Raw genomic sequence first — 22,693 nt, forward strand, 5'->3', positions numbered from 1 at the left:
TTCTTGAGTTTATGCCAAATCTTTGAATCAAAAATAAGCACTTTTTAAAAACTTTTCAAGCACTTTACAAAAATTTTCAAGCACTCAAAAAATTCATATTCAATCAGTGATATCATTGAAAATCCAAAACTTTTTATAAACAGTTTTAGCGTTAAAAAAAAACCCAAAAAGAAACAGACGTAAATCGAAACAATCAGTACTTTCCCACATCATCGAGTGAATTCAACTTGACCCTGAACTCAGAACAAAAGTACCCGTACCCCCTACGTCAAAAAAGTGTTAGAAGTAAAATAAAATAAACAATAATAAAATTAAAATAAATTAAAAAGAAAAACATTTCATAAGGATCTGATATTCTCCATTGGAGCACTCTGGTTTCGGTTTCAAGTGTGCGTGCATGCGCAAGTCATAACGTGGGTACGACATGAAGTCCGCGTGAATGACGTAGCTAACACCCCATTTTTCGTGAAATGCATGGGATCCACCAGATATCACTGAAGAGGAAAAAAAAGCACTTTTTAAAAACGCCAGCTGAAAAATGCACCTTTAAAAGCTTTTAAAAACGAAATCCCCAAAAAAGCACCTTTAAGTATTTTTTACAAACGCTACGTAACAATTTAATTAAAATTCACAAAAATCAAACAAAATAATAAACAATTATTAATAAAAAAAATTAAAACTAAAAAACAAGCTAACAATAATTAACTAGCAAAAAAAAAATCAACAGTTCTGCTTTAACTAGCATCTTACAATCTAAGTTATTGGTCATCTAATCATCAACAACAGAAGTCACACTGATGTTACTTTAAGTTAAATTACTTGTATAACTGAGACATTAAAAATGTATTTTTTTAAATGTAAATAAAGAGTTTTGAGTTGATAGTATTATTTTTCCAATAATCACGTAGTCAAAATTATTTGACGGCACGGCTATGACCTCATTAAGCAATTTTTTTTAGAGAAAATGCCACCTCTGCTATAGTACCAATTTTAAAGGAAATAATTACAGACAAATATATCCGGGGCTCGATCCCCGCACATGATCAATATTTAAAAATTATATTTAGTAAAAATGTTTTTTTAAATTTTATTTTACAATATTCCTTTACTTATATTACTAAAAGAGTTAAAATGAAGAATACGTTACTTGTATACTGTATCGAAATATCTACCCTATAATTTTCTAACTCTGTCAGTTATATTATAGTATACTATACTACCACACCAAAGGAAACAATTGTAATGGAATAATTTCAACAAAAAAAAAATGGTGTAAATATACACGTAATTTCTATGCATGTATTTGTGGTGTTTTTTCTTAAACAGGATTTTGTAATGTTTTTTACACAAAAATAGATTAATTTTTCTACAAATGATTACTAATTTTAATTCAAATAATAACAGAGAAAAACATTAAGAAGTGTTGGTTAGTGAATTGGTAAATACCATAGAGAAATTGATACAACTACTGGAAAGTGAAGAAAAAACAATGACCATCAGGATGTTTAGCATAATTGAAGGAGTTACTTTAAAATGTTTTTTATACAGTTAGTGGGTTGTTATGGAGGACTGTTCTGCATTTAAAGGTCACAATAAAAGTTTAAAGAAAATTCTTGCAATAAAAAAGATTTTTAACATTTTTCAAGTCTGGTTAGATGTCGTAAATAATACATTACTACGTTTGTTTTACATCATTTTCATATTAGGTCAGCAGTACTTTCATAATAATTGTTTTTATTTCCATTTTGTAACCGCGAACTCACAATTTATGTGTTTAACGAATAAAAGAAAATAATTTTAAATTTACTTCTTCTTAAAACTTTGAATTTAACTTTATAGTGTGCAATTAGTTTTGAAATCTAAATAGTTCCTTTTTATTCGAGATCTATTGAAATTTTAATTCATTTCAAAAAAACTTGTCAGGAATGGTTAATTAAATTGGCGGTGTTTAATTGAAAACATTTCATGGAATATTAAAGTTGCCTTGATAGCGTCGCTCCAAAATGTCCATTAAATAACTATCTTCTATGTAGATATTAGTCTAGATTATTTCAAAAGCAAATCAACTCTACACGTTAAGAAAAAATAATAAATAAAAGACTGCTTCTTTTTTAGTCTTGTGAAACGGCGTAAATAAAGGTTTCCGCATGGCCTTCTACAGTAACAGTATGATGCCAATTCAGAGTCATCATACATTAAATTTGTTATTTTATTTCATTATATAATTATTAAGGACTACCCTAAGCATTCGCCAAATCGTAAATTCAGCAACAAAAAAAAATTCGATATTAGGCAAATGATTTTTTTTTGGCGAAAAAAAAAAAAAAGTATACCCCTTGATCTTGAAAAAAGAAGTCGAAGGGAAATTATCGGAAAGAATCTTGTATTTTTTATTCGGTCGCATCGCCAATTAGAATTATATTATGACTAGAGAATGTAAGTATAAGATAAATTACCGTAAAATACAGATAATCACATTCCTTGCTAGATCACGCGATGGAATTTATATATCAACACTTTCTCTATTTTAACGCTATTATATATATACAGACGTTCTTATATTGTGTGCCACATTGCGCGGTTTTCCTCTCCATATAACGCAAATGCGGGCTAGTTTCATCACAGTCTTTCATTTCTCCAAATATTTGATAAAGGAGCTGCCTTGTCTCCAGGATTGGGTTAAAAATTACAAGGCAACGGACATAAAATAAAATAGGGAATCACGCAGAAGCATAACTTTTGACTTCAAATGAGTTTACCGCAGGATAACCATATTTCTTGGTCGTTTAGTAATAAGAGTTACTTATTCGCTATACTAAAAATACTCTTCNTACCTTTTCCAAGCAAAATCAGAAACAAACACAGTCAGCACCGAACACAAACAGATACACGCGGTTTTGATTGATGATGCAATGGTCTTGAGAGCTCAGATTTTAATGCTCAAATACGCCCTCTATATAAAGAGTTTACGTGCATTTGGATTTTTGAATAATTTTACCAAATTCATTAGTTTATCTCAATTTTTCAAATACAAAATTATTATTTTCTTAGAAAGGAAAATATAAATATAATAAACATAGAAAATAAATATATAAATGAAATATATTTTTGGTACAATATTCTATAAATTTTTTAAACATAAATTAATCATTTTCTTTAAAGGAAAAGGATATAAATTTTAGTTAATGATTATAATGACTGAAAATTATTTTAATTTTAATCTTAAAACCATAAACATTATTTTTCAATTAAATAGCTTCCTTAAATTTAAATTGTCTAATATTTCCTGTTAAAATGAATGGATCAATGTGTTTCATAACATTTTCCATCTTCTAAAAGTTAGTTGAAAAACCAATCATTTTAATTTCAACTGCGCAACGTATTTAAAATAATGATAAAGTATCGGAAGATTTTTAACATTGTAACAACAATGTTAAAAATCCTGCAATAAAAAAAAAGCTGATGTAAATTTTGTTTAAAAAATAATATGGGAAAGAATGCTGAAAGGTTTAATTATTTTTGTATACACCAAAAAATCTATTGAAAAAAATATCACTGTACATCAAAAGGAAAAAAACAATTTTCACTGTATTATTAGCCTATATAAATTTTTTCTGGGAAAAAAAATTTGCGCATGAAAAATGATAATTTAATAGCTTTATTTATTGCCAGCATAAAATTAAATAATAATTTTGTGCAGCTCTTACAATATATTCTATTTCATGTTTCAAAGCATGCAATGTTAACCAATATAACTTTTACTTGTATTTACTGGCATAGCTAGCGGTGAACAAGAGTATATCGTTGGTTCAAAATTAAAACACTTCTGCCCTCACTTCTCATTCAAACGGCACTTATTATGTTTTCAGAAGTGTCGTTTTAATTTTGAACCAGCGGTATGTCCCCAGTTGTAGCGCAAGAGATGCGTCAATTTTTTTTATAACCGTCGTTGAACAGCCTACCCAATTTTTTGGGTTTATGACTACTAATGTTCAACTCCGTAACCTTGTAATTTTGAACCCAATGCAGAAGACAAGGGAACTCCTGGATCGAGTATTAGGAGAAATTTGCCTTCGCGGAGGACTTCTTGATGGAACTAACCTGCATTTGCGTTACATAGAGAGGAAGAACACGAGAACCTCCAACGGTTAGCCTGACGGCAAGGGGACCCTAACCCACGATACGTCTACCATTGAGGATATTTCACGTCAGTAATGTGGTTGGTGCAAGCCGTATGCGGAATTCGTATCAACATTCGAACCCGGTTCGCCTCATTGGAAGGCGAATGCTCTATCCTCTGAGTCATCATGGCTTGATGTGCCAGATTTATATAAAAAATAATTAAAATAAAAAGTAAGCAAAAAATAAATAGCTACAGAATGTTCTGAAATTTTTTTCTCTGAATAAATATATTTTTAGGCTCTAAGTGAAATGATTGATTTAAAATGTGCTAAACGAAGTTAAATTGTTTCGCTCAAATTAATAAAATAAAATTTTTTAACGATTCTGCTGTTAGCGATTCAAGAAAAAGAGTGATTGATTGGCTTTACTGAGGAAAAATAATTCATTGGATAGAAGTACAAAAGCTTTAAAAAAAATGTGTAAGATAAAATCTATTATTAAATTATAACCAATTATTTATTGGAGAATTTTATAAAGTTAAAAATACTGAAACATTTTGTTAAAAGAAAAAAAAATACCCCAAAGCATCGGAACAAACTTAACACTAAATGAAAATTTAGCCCACAGACTAGAAGATAAAAAACATAAAAACCCTCTTTTTATGAACAGAAGCAAATATACTAGCCCCTTCTTCCACCTCCGCTACAATTTTTGACTTTCCTAAACTGCTTAGTCCCATAATCTCCTAAGAGGTCAAAGATTTCTCCATTCATTTAGAGATAGATAAGAGAGTTTTATATGGCATTCTAGTTTAGTGAGGTAATAATGGAGAGAATTTTAATGAAGTATGGCTAAGTTGATGATATTTCAGCTGTTTGACAATAAATTTCCATCTGATTAAAGTGGATATAACAGATGGTAAAATAATTTAAATTAAGAAAAAAATTCCAGCTTTTCTTAAAAATTCCCTGATTTTTATCTAAATTTCCCTGATTTTTTCAGGTTTTTTCCAGTATAAAAAAAATTCCTGATAATTCCAGGTTTTCAGGTGGGTGGCCACCCTGTAATATTAATTTTCTAATGCATTGCATCTAAGTCACAAACTGCAAAAATAATGGAAAACTTTGAAATAATTTATTGAATAAAAAATAAATATAACTGGAAATATCACATACTTTACAATTATATGCAAAAGGTAACAGATGTAATAAATTATTTCCAATTTAAATTAGTACACATAATGAAACAGTTCTTGCACTGTGAGTGATGGTAAAATGTTGTCATGATATTGTTATAAATTATTATCAAGCCTACTCTTCTGGCGGCTGTATCTTTTGTAAAATACCTCGATTACCATCCAAAATGACATAGTCTCCTAAAAAGGCAAAATTTGAAAAATAAGATAAAAATGAATAATGGCCATTTTATGCAAAAAATATGGATTAACATTATTATATAGGACATGGGTCAGGGGGACACATGTCCCCTAAATAATTTTCCTAAGCTTCAAAAAATTTTTAAAGTATTATATTTTAAAACCCCAACAGCTATTTTTTAATTTAAAACTTTAAAAGCCTAAAAAAATCAAATATTTTCGATAGTTAATAAATAATTGAAAGAAAATATTTTATGATCGTGACTTTTATGTAAAGGTTATCTTAAAAACCAGATAAATATTTTTTCTTTAAAGTTGTTACGATTCGAATTCAATGAAGCAAAATTTAAATATTATTTACTTAGATTATAATTATAGGTAGTGATATTTTAGTTTAGTTTATGCACAGTATAATTTTTTTTTTAACATTGTTACAATTAAACTTCAATGAAACAAAATTTAAGTACTATTTATTTATATTATAACCGTAGATAACTATTTTACTTTAGTTTATGCACAATGTAATTTTTTGATAGTAATTATTATTTATTAACACTTAATTTACATGATGCCTAAAAATAAAAGTTTTTTAATATAATTTTCATTAGTTAGGAGGCTCCACTCATCAACCGTCGCGGTTGCCTTTCAATCATCTCTGTTTTTTATTATTCTTTAAAAGTCAATGCTTTTTTTTTTTTTTTTTTTTTTTTTTAAAAAAAAAAGAATATCATTTGCTTATATAATACATACAGTAATGTGTTAGAACATTTAGTTAATATGTTAATTGCAACAAGATCAAAGATTACTTAGATTTAAAAAATATTAAACTGTATTTAAAAAAAAATAAAAAATACAGAGCGTGGGCCACAATAAGGAGAAATAAATGCAAAGTAATTTTACTTGCTAACTATATATCAAGGGTAATTGTGGCCCAAAGAAAGTGAAAAAGCGTAAAAAATTTATATACCATACATGTTTGATATTTAACATAATTTTTTTGAACTAACATTTATAATTAAATTACCTACTAATGCAGAATATCACGTTTTTAGAATCACGAATTCAAAAAATATCCTACTTCGCACAAGAATCGCGATATTGAATATTAAAATTGCGTGAATATGTATCGCAATATTGGAATTTAAAAACACGAAAATACTAATTGTGAAATTAAATTTTTAAATTGCGTAAATACGAATCACTGTGTATAATTTTAAATTGAGAATACAATTCGTAATGCGTAGTTTTTAAAGCACGTATAAATACAAATAAATATCTTAATCATGCCACATATCACGTATAAAAACAAAGGTAGAGGATTTCGAATTCTTTGAATAAGAGTTAAGACGATTTCATGTGGACCTCAGCAGATGAGGGTAGAAACAATTGCAGAGAGGGATTCTCATGATGATATTGGTAACGTTATTGAATATGACACAGATGATGTCCTGGAATCTTTAAATGTATAGCTTTAAGGTATATTTTAATTTTTTCAAAATATAATTTAAAGTATTGTTTAAAAAAAATCTTTATAGGAAATGGAAATAGTAAGAGAAATTGCAAAACTAATTGTACATAACATCTTCAAAATATTTCCCATTTCAAAACTAATTTACACCTATCTTATTTTCCTTAATGTATTGACAATTCCTGACCAATCAAAGTATGATTTCATTACTGGTGAAGTCCACCCCAAGATATTGGTAAGATTTTAGGGATTTTACTAGGATATAAGGTACTTAAAATTGTTAAACATTTCAGAATCTATTAAAAATTTTAATCAAAATATTTTTTGTGTTATTTACTTTTTAGTATTACATATTTTTATTAATTTTTCAAGGAGATGATCCACATAGAGCCTTGGACTCGCCTAAAACGCATTGTTATTTATAGACAAATATTTAAATAAATTAAAAATACAATAGCAACATTGGGTTTCGGTTTGTGGTGGATAATTATTGAATTTTTTTAATACAAACAAATCTAATTTCTAAGCTTTCAAATTATTTCCTTAACCTTACATTAAACTAATAGTTTCTTCAAACAATAAATTTAAGACAGCATTCAAATTCTACATAATTTAACAAAAAAAANAAAAAAAAAAAAAAAAAAAAAAAAAAAAAAAAAAAAAAAAAAAAAAAAAAAAAATCACAAAACATTTTTTTAAATTCAAAACAGGATTAAATTTTTAACTCTGTTGAATATGATAGATATTTAAGTTAAACTTTCTTAATAACTTTTCATTTCTTTATTTGCTTACTTTTCATGCAATAATTTGAAAATATTGGGCAAAATTAATTATTAGGGCAAAATAATTATTAGGGCAAAATAATTATTGGGGCAAAATATTTAAATGTGATTTTCAGCAGTTATTGTGCTCTGGTTCTATTTAGCTTGCTACAGTCAAACTGTATTATTGTAAACCCTTTTTTAAATTATATGTCAGATAAACAAGGAAATTTTTTAAAGTTTGGTTAAAAACCTATAAAAAACCTCTTATTGCCAGCAGAACTTGAAATTTATCATAAACTTTTGGAAAATAACTTAGTTCAAATTGTGGTAAAAGCTATTTGATAGTTCGTTAAAATTTCCTTCTCTTTGAAATTGTTTTAAAACACTTTTTAATTCAAGTTGTTCAAAAAATGTATGTAACTAAGCAATGAAGAGTTAAAAGCAATCTTTCACCTTTTTTTGCTATGAACCAAAAAGCTATAAATAAATTAAAAATTAATGAGAAAGGTGAGAAGTGAATTTTTGGATTGTGGATGAGTCTGCTAGCATTTATGTTTTCAAATGTTCGTGAATCATAAGCCAGATCTGCTCTTTATTACTTTGCTCTAGATTAATTTTTTCTTACACATGGATTAGTAATAGGTAAACCAAAAAAAGTTATTTCTTTTCAATTTTTTTTAAAGCAAAAAAGACATTTTAGTCACAAAGCAGCAAAAGAAGAGATTTTTTCAATTTTTTTTTCTGTTTATGTGAACCTACTATGTGATTATATATGATCACTTAAACATATCTTACTTAAATATCCATAAAATATTTTTTATAAGTAAATAAAAGCTGTTAGTGAGAAAGCTATCTTCCAGTACAGAGAAAAATAGATCAACCAAAAGTTTAATGAAGAGTTAGAATATGAAACAGTCGTATTATTTATTTTGAATGAATGTAACATCAATATTATTATTTATTTTGAGTGAACAGGTTTTATCTTGCAAAAATACTGCCAATAGCAAATTTTTTTCAAGGCTAATTAGTTTATACCTAATAACAACTAGCATAAGAAACTGGCATTAAAGTTGAATAGTATTTAATCCAGGAGACTTCAGTGACTTATATAATCTGCATGTTATACATTTAGATGTATTATTCATTTGATATTTTCTTAATTTCATATTAATAACGTGAGTAAATAAATGCAATTTTTTACATACAAAATTCTAGTTTTAAAAGGATAACTTTTTTTTATTGTTGAGATTTTAATTTCTTTTGTTTTATTTGTATTAGAAAAATTAATTAAATTATTAAATTTTATTTGTATTTGGATTCAATGACAAAATTTCTGCATGTTCCTGCTTTATCTCTTTTCCCCACATTCCATTTACCTATATATAAAATAGTAATTACCTTACGATATTATGATAAGAAATTGTTAATATATCTAATTATTTACATATAGTGTTATTACTCTATTTTCTTTGAACAAAATTCTGATTATTTGGCATTCAGTTTTATGCATTAAGGTCCTCTTTCGATAGAACAGAAATTCTATGTCATTCTATTTTCCACTTTTTCATTATAAAACACAATTTCCTTATATATTTAATCATTTCATCCTTGTTTTCATTTCATCCATGAATGAAATTTACAAACATATTTAATAACTAACTTATATAAAGAGGTATTTTCTGCTTCATTTTCTACCGAACATAGTTATCAAATTTTAAATGTTAGGATCTAAGCATTTTTAGATTTTTTTAAAGTTTCTATAAAAGCTTTGCATGATTAAGATATTGTAATCAGCTGGCAACATTTGAGATGCAACTCAATAAGGAAAACTTGAAGTATCAGCTCTACAGTCATCTATACTATTTTTGAAGATTGTAGAAAACGAGCAAATTGTACAGCTCACCTGTTTGAAATTGTTTTGTGGCTCCATGTAAACCAGCAATGCAAGGTATTCCATATTCTCTACTTACAACAGCACCTATTTGAAAAAAATAAGACATTGATTGATTGTTTTGTTTCATTGATTGTTGTTTAAAGGCCTGTTTATACAATCCAAGTTCTTGGATGAAGATTGATTAAAATTGATGGAAACTTGTTTTGCTAGGAGCTTGGATCATGTAAACGATCATCCAAGTTCTTGGCTAAGTACTCATTTTCTACTTTCCATCCAAGTTTTTCCTTCCTTAACCAATCAGCCTTGAAAGTTTTGTAACTTCAACAAGCAGACATCAGATTATGTCATTTTGCTGTCCGTCTTCATATATTTTAATAAAAATAAATTAATCAGTTAGAGTCCATTTGTGTTATGATTTTATTTGAATTTATTTAGTAATTTTGAATTTACTTACGTATGATTTTATAATGTTGAATATGAACAATGCACATGCGCAGGTTTTTCATCCAGCCAATCAGTGACAATCAAGAACTTGCATAGTGTCAGTGAATCATCCAATTTCTTGGAGACAGAAATTCCTCCAAGTTCTCGGATTCAAGAATTTGGACAGTGTAAACAGGCCTTAAATTAATAACTAATGTATCACAAAAATACATCTAGACAAATAATCTCATCTGAGTGACAAAATTAAATCCATATAAGACAGAGTTTTTTAAAAAATCGAAATACTATACTCGATTTATAAATTTTGACTTATTCAAAAATGAATGTATTTGTAGAGTAAATAAACAACATTTAAATAACGCAATGAAAATAATAATTAAAATTAGCAGGTAAAGTTGAAAAGATATACTTTTATAATTTATTTTAGCATCATAATACATACTGTAATACTTTAAAGTGGGCTACAGATTACTTGTGATGGAAAATGTGTAGATTTGAAAGACTAGTTGAAAGATTGATTCGAAGAAGGTTTTTGAATTTAATCAGAGAGATTATGTACCGATTATTTTAAAATGAAGAGTATTGTACTGGATATTAGTTAAAGATTGTAAACCATGTTTAGATATGGAGTTTAACTTAGAAATTACAGTACAAATTCAGGTGCTCTCTATAACATTTAATTTAGAGCTTGACTATATTTTACACATAATGATGTTTAAATTGAGATGAAGATACATATTTTAATCACTCTCTATGTAAACAAAATAATTTGTATATGTAGAAAGCCAGTACCATTTTATGTGAATGTAATTTTTTTTCTTCATAAAATAATAAAAGTTTTTTTTTTACATTTCAATCATGTTTGAAGAATTTTATAGTCCTTATTGAAAAATGAAATTAAAATTACCTTACAGAAATCAGCTGCTAAACAAATATTAAATTTAGTTTCCTAGAAAATAGATTCAAATATAAAATAGAAGATACACTGACACTGCAAATTATTTCATCAAACACAAATTCATAACAATGTTTTACTAAAAACAATGCAATGCTATTAATATACAATGTTAACTTACCAAAAAAGGATAGGGTATATTTGTGCTATGCACACTAAAGAAAAACCAATGTTTATAAAGTATAAAAGAAAGCACAGAAATGGACATACTTTAGTTTCAGTTCATGAGGTTTTGTTGTGTACCTTTGAGAGAAAAGCCTTGAAAGTATTTTTTTTTTTTAAGGAATTCAAAAAATAGTGTGTGGCTTAGAAAAACAAATTTAGAGCTTTATCACTGATATAACGAATCTGACATTATTAACTTTATTAAACAACAAAGAATAAAATGGGCAGGCCACGTTATCGGAATGAACAAAGACTGTATCACAAAAAGAGTTTTTAATGCCAAGCCAATTGGAACACGTAAAAGAGGCAAACCAAATTTGAGATGGATAGATGGCCTAGAAAAATACCTTTTGGTCTTAAAAACTGAAAACTGGAAAACAATAGCTGGGAAAAGATTAGCCTGGAAAAAATTTCTTGAGAAGGCCAAGGCCCACCCTGGTCTGTCGAGACATTGATGATGATGATCAGGGTAGTTTCAGTTCTATAAATAAGAATCTTCCTCAGTATCTGAACACCAAATGATACAATAGAAAAGCCTTCTCTATGGAATTTTTTGATGTTCAGACACTGAGGAAGGTTCTTGTTTATAAAACCAAAATATGTATGTCCATTTCTGTACTTTCATTTATGCTTTTCTATGTTTTTTTTTTTTTGCTATAGTATTTAAGTTGTTTTTTTTATAGTACTAATAACTAGCTATAAATTCGATATTATACCACAAACAAATAAATATAAATTAATACTATTCAAAGAAGTGAATTTAGACTTTTTGCTTAAAATCAAATAAATATAAAATTTTCCTTATAAATCAGTTTTTAAATTGCAAATAGATGTGTTTACCATGTGAAATAAGTCCACCTAATTCTGTAACCACTCCAGCAAGGTGAGGAAAATATGGACTCCATCCAATATCTGTGCTATAAGTGATCAATATTTCTCCCGGCTAAAGTAAAAAATAAAAGAAAAAACTAACATGAAATTTGATCATTCAATTTGACCTAGTTCTATCCATTTTTAATATATGTAGAATTTGTTATACATTTAGACACAATGCTATTTTTCAATTTTGTATTAATTATGTCATCTTGTGCAAATTATGTATTCTCTATTCAAAACTTTGTTTTTATGCTATCTTTATTGATAAGGTCTAGGCCTAACACTGCTCAGATAGCGATTATCAGTCAAAGTTTTTAAAATATCGCATTAAATATTAGTTTAGTTCATTGAATTAGCTTCTACCTTGTGGGGAAAAAAACCGTTTTATATTTTAGTGGATATTTTTTGGCAGGAACAATAAATATCAATCAATGTAACCATCTTGCAACAGTTAGGCAACTAAATCTTATAAAAAAGAAAAGTTCCTGAACTTATCAAGCCTGATTTTTGTAATTGCTAACATGCATTTTAGTAGATATGTCGGCAGTTTAAAAAAATTAATAGAAGACCAACCTTTTTTGGCAAAGATATTGTATTATTTACCTCAAACTCAAATAAATTAATTTTTTCTACCTTTTTTTGCTATTTTAATTAAATTGCCTCACTTTTTCTAAATTTTCCTTGATTGATAAAATACCTAGATTTTTCCCTGTTCAGAGCCCAATCAGTGTAAACAGTAACAGCTTTATTACTAAGAATAAATAAGGATTAAAATTATGCATCATTTATATAATTTTTTAATTAAGTAACCTTATTTTTATTCATTTTTTATAAGTTAAGAAAGGTTAACTATAGACTAGGCCAGAGGTTGCCTTGAATGCGGCTCTTACATGAAATAGTGCATGATGGCATGGAAATCTTGAAAATATACAACACAAAAGATGACAAATTTTACATTAGCATGAAAACAAGTGAAAACATATCTGGCAGTGGTATTCCTAGGAAATTATTTTTCTGTACGGGTTTCAGCATTTTGATTGTGCTGATTATACATCATATTGTACTATCGTAGTAACTGTTATAGGTCAAATTTTAACTACTAAAATTCTTTGAATTAATATACCAATGGCTATTTGAACTTAACGGAGAAACAAAAAAACATAAAAATGAAATATATTAGGGTTTTTAGCATCTAGAACTTCAAAATTTAAAGTTTCTTTTCCATAGGCTAAAACAAAAATTTTCCTAGCAACCGCATTTAGGCAGAATAAAATATATAGAAGATGTTCCAGTTGCATAGAATATGAAAAAACTTCAAATTGAGAATGTCTAAAAAATAAAAATCTTGATAACTGGGCATGAAGTTTCATATTTACATTATTTGGTGTAGCAAATTAATGCTGCCATTGTACTGATTCTAATAAAATTTTTGCTAATGTATCGATTAATGGGCCATGGCACTGATTTCTGTACAATTCTACCAATGAGAGTAAGAATATCAGCATTTGAGTACCCTAATTAAGTGAATAGGAATATATCCACCTATATAATTTAAGTTTAAAAAATGTGGCTATCGAAAAAGATTTCAATTACTGAACTGCTGATCATTGACTCTGTGGACTATTAAGTCTACCGATGACTGGACTAGGTAGACAGTACTACAATTAAGTTTTATTTAAAAAAACACAAAATACACTTTGTGACAAAATATTTAATGCAGAGTTGTCTTGTAATACGGACTGTTTTTAATTCATTATGATTTAGTAAATTTCTGCCTTGTGCAGAGCAAATATCTTTCATGCATTTATAGGGTAGGCAACTAAGTCTGTTCTATTTTCTCTGCCAGTTCCTTTCTTGTGAGTTGTGAATTAGTTGTGAATTCTTGTGAGTTAGTTTCATCACTTTTCATCGAACTGAACTGGATGGCTAAAATGAAAAGTCCCTTTAGGGTCAAAATTTCTTATTTTTAAACTAGATGTACCAATTACGAGCAGTTTTTATGCCATGGCACCTTCTCTATAGATAGGACAAATGCCAAGAGCAGCTTTTGTATCCATAGAACCTAGAAAGCCAAAAAAAAAGGAGGTGTCGAAAATGCTCATTTTTTTTCTTCAACTTAGCATTCCATTTTAAAGATCTGAAAACTGACTCAAGTGTAAAAACATAACACAGATTCCAGTTAAACATAATATCCACTTACGAATGATCTACACCATTAGGCTGAAACCGCCTAATAATGTATATTAAAATTTCAATTAAAAAGGTGGGAACTCAGTTACCAAACTAATAGTAACCCTTTATAAAGGTAAAGTTAGATTGAGAATGTATGCTTTTAAATTTTTCTTGAAGCACTACCAAATGAATAAGTATGAAAATGCATTAATTTAAACACAAATTTAGCTATTTTTAGACCCAAATTTTAAGTAATGGAACATTTATATAAATATTTATAGAAAATTACTTTAATATCAGTAGCTTCTTCTAAAGTTAGAGCTTTACGAACAAAACCCTTAGCCATTCCTTGACTCACTGGTATACCTAGATTCATGTAAAAAATAAATAAATAAACATAAAAAGGCTATTAAACTATTTCTGAACTCTCATTTAAAAATGCAAATCAATTTTAATGTTAAATAAAACTTACCTTGCATTGAAAAATTGACACTGTTCACAACAATTTCCGTATCTGATTTATCCATCTGCAAAATACAATGATTAGAAACATTGAAGATGAAGAACCAAAAAACATATGACTAATTTAAATAAAAACCACTCCCGGATAGTTAAATTTTTCAAGTAAAAATTAAAAACTCAAAACATTTATAATTCTTGTCCTTAAAAAAACTACAAAAATATTTTTTCGAAGTCTTGTATGCTAAACACAGGATGTCTGAGAAATTTTTAGAGTTGTAAGCTAAATTTTCACAAACACTTTCTTCTAAATTTACTAGCTATAAATGAAAATTAAATTGTACAAAATCAACTGCATAATTTAATACTTAACTTTAAGAGCAACAATATATTTTTCCCTACTTTTGTTAGAAAATATTTAAAAAGTAAATTTAGGATTTACATTTAAATTATGTGTTTCATTAATGTGTAACTCATTTATCATAAAATTAAATGAAAGAATTATAAAACTAAAAGTAAAAAGAAGTTCTAGACTATTTTATTTTCACAGGTATTTAAATAATGTTATCTATTAATAATTCCTTCATTTTTATCAAGTACAGTGAGCAAAAAAAGTAAACAACCTAAATAACTTTTGATCTTATGATTGATTTGAGTTTGATTTTCACATTTGACTTAATCTTAATGATTTAAGGGACTGATCTTAAATATGGAAATTTTTAGAGCACAGCATATTTTAAGTAGCAAAATAAGACATGAAAATGAACTGAATAAACATTTTTTTTTCCGATTTAGATTCCTGACTTTCAGAATATGAAGGGCAGCTGCAATCTTGAAAAATGATATCAATAGATTAATCAGAAGAGCAGTCGAAAATTTGGATTCCCTAAATGTTATTTAAATTTTTGCCTCTTTAATTTTGTCTTAATGAATTTTTAAGCGCATTGAAAAATTTTTATACTCTATATTAGTGACAGACACTGTAATATAGAATATTTATATTTTATATTATTGAAAAAAACTGTCATAGTGCCATTGAAAACCAAGGGGAAAAAGGACAATCTAAATTCTTTAACAAAAATAGTTTTTAGATTAGCAGAAAAGAAGTAATTTTTTACTTTTTCTAAAGATCTAAAAGAGTCCAAATTTTTTCTTTTATAATCTGATGTTATTTCAATAAGTAATATTTTTCCTTCATTAAAAAGTTGTGGCAAAATTTTTGTAACTTACAGGTGCTGGGAAACCCTTCATTATTTCAGGAAATCTGTACTCATTAAGGATGGGGTACCTTTTTCGCCTCTGAATAGCTCTAAAAAAGTAAACATTTTAAAATTAAAAAAATTGCAATGATTATACTAAGTACATAAATAAGTAGAAAAACTGATATTACTCATTAATATTGATATATATATATTTATTATTATAAGAAAATTCTGATTATCCAAATACGATAGGTGACCTGGCAATAGCGAGCTGGCCCAGGCACTATTAATCAAGATTTTATTCACATTTTTAGAAAACTAGGAAGTTTTGAAATAGGCCTAAAAAGATCAGCTTCTGTTATAGATAAAAATGATATTAAACAGGAACAATCTTTTGACATACTTGGATATTACACTGGGTGATCGTGTTTTTAATAATTGGTCAATATCATCCAGCGTCATAAAGAAGAGGAGATCTTCATCGGGTATCCTTCCTTCATCAGCCATCATTTGCGCTAATCTCCTCCATCCTATTCGCCAATTATCTTGGCATTTAACCATCAGAGACTGCAACAAGATTATAAAAGTTAAAAAACTAGAAAAGTATAGTTAAGTTTTATTAGAAATTAATTGGCTCTCACTAATAAAAATGATTATTTTAAAGAACAATTTTTAGAAGTTGGTTTAGAAGTGGGGAATTTTTGTTATGATTAAGTAAAAAAAGTCAAGACCTCTAAATAGAATTTTATAATAAAAATAAAGGCTTTCCTTGCAAAAAAAAGTTGTTGCTAAAGTCCTAATTGTTGTCCTACCATTTGAAACCCATTAATAAAAATGTCAGGAAAGATTTACTAGTGAATGTAAAGATATCATATTTGGGGTTCATTAATAAAAATATACACATAAAAAATAAAGATCTCTGTTTAAATTTATTAATAAAAATAACTAAGATATTTTTTTTGAATCGAAACAATTTTTTTAAAAAATCATTGTTTTATTCAATATTTTTTGTGAATGTAAACACATATAAGTCCACTTTCTGAACATTACCAATGAGGCTTTACCACTGCATTACTAACTATTTTAAAATTAACATGTTGCTATGTCAATATTTTTGCAAAAAGAGATAAATTTTCTTTCTGCACATTACCTATGATGTTTTACCGATGCATTAGCAACGATTTTAAAATTACACATTGCTACATCATCATCCATTAAAATCATAAAAAATATCTTCTATATAAGTGAAATGTTTGTAAATTTATAGACATTCTGGAATTTTTAAGCCAAGTTTCATTTTAATCACCAGGCTTTTTAAATTATTTTATGACTGAAATAACAGCTTAGAAATGTACATACATCAAAGAAGGTTTATACTACAGTTTAACCTTCATAAAAATAACTAAACATTAATCATGAATCATAAAAATAACTAACCATTAGGTAATTTTTATTTACCCTATTTTCTAGAATATAAAAGGATTTCTTTTAGAGGGAAAAGGCAGAAATTTAGAATTAATGTTACCTTTTAATAAACAAAGTAAGTAAAACACAAATTAATCAGGGTATGAAAATTGAATACATTAAACCCCCTAAAACCCAAAAAGGGAACACAAACTGCTGCAATGTTATTTTTTGGTTATGGTATCATTCAATTTTGCCGATGAAAACTTTATTAAACATATTTATTTCAAATTTTTGGAGAAAAATACACGAAAAAATAAATACGAAAATGAATTACTTGGTAAAATACATACCTTTGAAGCTTCTCTATACTGTACACCTTTTCTAGCATAAGGTACTATAAATTTCAAAAATAACCTATTGAACAATTAAAAATATTCAATTAATTACTGAAAATATAATTTTCTAAATCAACCAGTAAAAGATGAAAATGCATACCTTGCAATACGTCCAAGTGGAACATTCAACTCTGCAAAGACTTTATCAAGATCATCAGATGTTTTATCTTTGACTATTTTAGTTGCGCTTCCGGCCAGAGTCTGCAAACACAATAAGCAAAATAAAATTTTTAAAAATAAAAATTAAGATTTTTTTTAATACTATCTAATATGATCTGGTAATCTTACATACCTTACTTGTACAAATACACGGAAAAAAAATTCCGTTAATATGTAATTTTTAAACTTACATGACTTATATGTTACTAGTGACTAATATTGAGCTACACTAGAAGAATCATAACATTTCTTATACCAGTAGAGGCAATTATTTCTCTTGGTCTAGAAATAGTTCGTAGCAGTTTTCAGCTGCACTTTTAGATCATTTGGAAGAAAATGTTTTTAACTTTTTCACATGGGCTCGAAAAAAAGACATCGAGGTTTTAAGAGAGGCTCTTTTTGCCACTGGGGAAGTAAAGAACGAAAGGGTACCGATGTTCATAAAAAAGTAGGCGACAAGCGTTAAATAATTTTAACTTCCCGCTGTCTTTCGTAACTTTGTTTACTAACTCTTAAACCATGTAGTTAGGGATAATAGGAAGGCCACCAGAGGAGATTTCCTGCGCTTTTGTACAACTCGAAAAGTGCGTAAGAGAGAAATTATTAGAGAGAATAAAAGGCATAGACAAGGAAATAGTGATAGAGTTATAAACAATTTCTAGTAAGAAGTGTTAGTAAGAAGAAAGCAAAAATTCACCAGGACACCTCTGCACAAGAGCTAGATGCAGCTATACTGTGCCACATTCAAAATATAAATAAGTAAAATAAAAAAAGTTATGGCAGCAGTTAAGAGAAAAAACTTTTAACACAGTAAGAGAAGAATAAACAATATTATAAACCATTTTTAATGCATATAATTTGGAACAAAACAAGAAAGCAAAAGAATAAAAACTTCCTAGGGTACCTTCCAATCTTTACTGACCTTACCTAAGAAAGGTAAAAACAGTAAGGGACTCAAAAATGACTGAAAAATTCTATATATTTGACATTCACATGAAATAATAATATCCTATGATGAATTAAATTTAAAAGTTATGGAATTTTTTTTCAAAATATCATGTACAATTTGCTCCAATCATAGCTAGATTATATAAATGGATTTGTAATGTACTTTGCTATTCCTAAGTTATAATGGCAAACAAATGTTTCAGATCTAAGAAAACTTAGTGCTGTTACCTGTAATAATTTAACCAGCAATTCGGGAGTTTCTCTCCATGGATGAGAATACATATCAAACTAAAATAAACAAAGTGACAAAAATAATCTTAATAAAGGAAATGTAAAAAATAAATTTTATAGACAATTAAAAATTCAGTTTTTACAATTTAAAAGCAACTATTAAGTTATTTTTAAAAATTATTAGCTACTTTTTCAATCTCTGATAACAATTTGAATGCTTAAAAACTGTTTTAAACAACTCTGAATTATTACTAAGAAGATTGATTTAATAACAAAACCTATGGTGAAAATGCATCACAATCAAGAATAAAATAAGACAAAATGTTCGTCTATAGTTAAAATTCAATTTGGAAGAGGTGTAATCCCCCCACCCCACCCCGAAAAACTGCAGAATGGGATCAACTGTACCAAGTTTTTCAAAAACGTCATAATTTGCAAAAAATAAAATTCTGAATTTCCCTTTAAGGTTTTTTATACGAAAAAAGTGAGATAAGAAAATCTTAAATACTTCTGTAAAGATTGTAAATATGAATTAAATAGGTTAAGATTTGTCTCAAATACATTTCACTCTGACTTGAAAATTTTATTTTGTGAGAAATGCTNCCCCCCCCCCCCGAAAAACTGCATAATGGGATCAACTGTATCAAGTTTTTCAAAAACGTCAGAATTTGTAAAAAATAAAATTCTGAATTTCCCTTTAAGGTTTTTTATACGAAAAAAGTGAGATAAGAAAATCTTAAATACTTCTGTAAATATTGTAAATATGAATTAAATAGGTTAAGATTTGTCTCAAATACATTTCACTCTGACTTGAAAATTCTATTTTGTGAGAAATGCTTTTAAAAGTTTTCTGGGATCACATAGTTGCTCAATTTAAAATTAAAGCACTTAAATATTTTTTCTGTACATAAATCTCAAGGTATATCCGCTATTGTGGGACTTTTTTAATAAAATATTAAAAAAAAAAAACTCTTTCACAACTCTTTTCACTTCTCTTATTCTCTCTTTTCACAATTCTGAGTGGTCTTACCAGGGTGTCCTTTATGGTCTTATCAGCCATAAATTTTCCTGACTTGTTAATTCCATCAAGAACACAAAATTTTCAAAGTCAAATTATTGACGTGTTTCATGAAAATTATATTAAAACAAACAAGATAAGTACTTATATTTCATATATTATAATATTTAGGTATATTATAATGCAGTTGTCTTCTAACGAAAGTTACTATTAACAAATCTTAAATATATATTTTCTATTTTACTTTATAAGCTTATTACCTTTTTTACTATAAAACATTTATATTTTTTCACTAAAAAGGTAAAACAGCATAGAATTTAAGAGGATATATGAAAATCGCAATGTTTGCATACTTTGTTCAAGCTTAATTTGGCAGCACTGTAGGAGGTGACAGACCATTGTCATGGAAACTGTCATATTTGGAAAATCTAAAAATAAGCATTTGTCACGTGGCGAGTCAATGAAATAAAAGGTGGTGACTGAAATTAAATAAACAACCAGTCACTTTTTTCCATTTTTTTATCCTTTCTTTCTTTGAAAATTGCTTAATGATAAAATTTTATCAATGCAGAGAGATTCTGGTAAACAGAAATTTCATTAAAATGTCCAATATTTCCATTCAAAATGTTGATCTTTCAGAATCCATCAATTTGTGATTGAAAGAATGACGTGGAAAGAGAGTTCTTTAATAATTCAAGTTCGCTGTACTTAGGGTATTTAAAAAGGGAACCGCTACCATTCTTTATCTTTTGCAATGCTGTCAAGTTCAGGTAGGACAAAGCATAGCTGATTATTCATATCTAATAAAGACTTAACTAAAAGTAACATTTTTAACATGAACTAAAAAGGTTTTTTTTAAGCTAGTATGCATATGTATGAAATTTTATAAATAAAAAAATTATAAAATAAGATTCATTATGCATTTTCTAGGACACAATTCTTTATTTAAATTAATAAAAGCTTTAAGTAAAAAAAAATAATTGATATTGTTAACTTGTAATAGTAATTGTAGTAAAATATTCCAGTGACATGCATACCTGATGACTTTTATGATTTTCAAAATAGTTTTTTTCTAGAGGTAGGATGATGCGAATGAAATTGAGAATATATGTTGGTGCTTCTTAAAAATTTACCCAATTAAAAACACTATCGGAGAGCTAGCAAGCCTATTATATATATGTTAAATTATTCTAATTTAATGATAGTCAAAATCCTTTTAAGCCGTATTTATTTAATGAAGAATAAAATGTGATTCGATAAATTCTGCCAATACATTAAATATAAAATTGTCCAGGAAAACCGGAAGAGTTGGCAAGTATGATTATGGTACAGACAATGCTTGTTTCTACCTAATATTTTCCACAAGTACATTTTCTGTTATGATTTAAATTTTCAAACAGAATTTTTTTTTTAACCTTTCCTCTAGGATTTAAAATATATCTGATTTTTCCAGGTATCTTACAGCCTTTCCAAGTAAATAGACACCCTGTTTTACCTTTTAAATTATATATCATAAAAGACACGAATTATACAATAACCAAAAAAAAATATATAATTAAAATTATCATANTAAAATATATCTGATTTTTCCAGGTATCTTACAGCCTTTCCAAGTAAATAGACACCCTGTTTTACCTTTTAAATTATATATCATAAAAGACACGAATTATACAATAACCAAAAAAATATATATAATTAATATTATCATACAATAAATTTAAAAACTGAGATAAAAAACAAAGCAACAAGCATCATAAAAACTGAGAACAAAGAAAGCATTTCACAAACATTCAAATTAGTTTTTATGTAATAATATTGGTAATTGTATAATAAGAGGCCCAGTGGCTGAGTGGTAGCACTCCCGCACCACAGGTCCAGGGTTCGATCCTCCGGCCGGGCAAGGTTGACTCAGCCCATCATCCCTTCAGTGGGTTGATAAATGAGTACCAAGCATGCTTGGGAACTAAACAGTGGGGGTTTCGCGTTCAACTAACCACCTAACCACAAATTCTGCTCCTGCACCCCAGAGCCCAACATCAAGAAAACTGAGATGGGCATAGTAAGCCTTGGCCCTCAATGGGCTGTCGCCCCACTGAGTTTAGTTTTAATTGTATAATAAAATAGGCAAGTACACACTTATATAAATTTTGAATTTCATTTCTGATACATAAAAACAGCTAGAGTAAATATGAATTATATTAGTGATGAGCAACCTCTTGTAAACACCTGTGTCCATGTCTTTCTATGAATTTTCTAAACTTAACCCCAGCAGATGACTGAGATGTTTGCAACCAGTTTAAGGCTTCCTGAAAAGGAAAATGAGTCTCAAACAATATAATTATTCAATAATTTTGATTTGTAATGCAAATTTGAATTAAACAATTCACCAAAATTTTTAATGTCAAACAAAACAAATAATTAAATTATTCTAGGTGATTTAAACCAACAGATTCAGTTTAATTATGTATGGGTGCATACTTTATTTCAAAAAAGAAAAAAAAAATATCAGAGTATTCAGAATGTAGTAATATGCACAGTAACAGAATACATTAGTTAGGAAAAACAAGATTAGTATAATTAGACAAAATACAGGAATAAAATTTTAAAATCATGAAAAATTTAAAGCTAATATATATCAT

The 22,693-nt window shown here is 27.6% G+C and overlaps 1 protein-coding gene across 1 annotated transcript in view; it reads right to left on the minus strand.

Annotated features, from left to right (window-relative positions):
- Positions 1-5,234: 5,234 nt before the first annotated feature.
- The window catches only part of LOC107451606 (rifampicin phosphotransferase), a 73,841-nt gene continuing 56,382 nt past the window's right edge, over positions 5,235-22,693 (minus strand). The window contains exons 30-40 of the mRNA XM_043043172.2: positions 22,268-22,360; positions 19,034-19,093; positions 17,799-17,899; positions 17,654-17,717; positions 16,300-16,463; positions 15,925-16,003; positions 14,708-14,762; positions 14,525-14,601; positions 12,028-12,130; positions 9,633-9,707; positions 5,235-5,497 (exon numbers count right to left, since the gene is read on the minus strand). Coding sequence (XP_042899106.1) covers positions 5,433-5,497; positions 9,633-9,707; positions 12,028-12,130; positions 14,525-14,601; positions 14,708-14,762; positions 15,925-16,003; positions 16,300-16,463; positions 17,654-17,717; positions 17,799-17,899; positions 19,034-19,093; positions 22,268-22,360 — 936 coding nt within the window. The 3' untranslated portion in view covers positions 5,235-5,432. The remainder of the gene's footprint in view (positions 5,498-9,632; positions 9,708-12,027; positions 12,131-14,524; positions 14,602-14,707; positions 14,763-15,924; positions 16,004-16,299; positions 16,464-17,653; positions 17,718-17,798; positions 17,900-19,033; positions 19,094-22,267; positions 22,361-22,693) is intronic.

The sequence above is a fragment of the Parasteatoda tepidariorum genome, chromosome 5, assembly GCF_043381705.1.
Source record: "Parasteatoda tepidariorum isolate YZ-2023 chromosome 5, CAS_Ptep_4.0, whole genome shotgun sequence".
Lineage (NCBI taxonomy): Eukaryota > Metazoa > Arthropoda > Arachnida > Araneae > Theridiidae > Parasteatoda > Parasteatoda tepidariorum.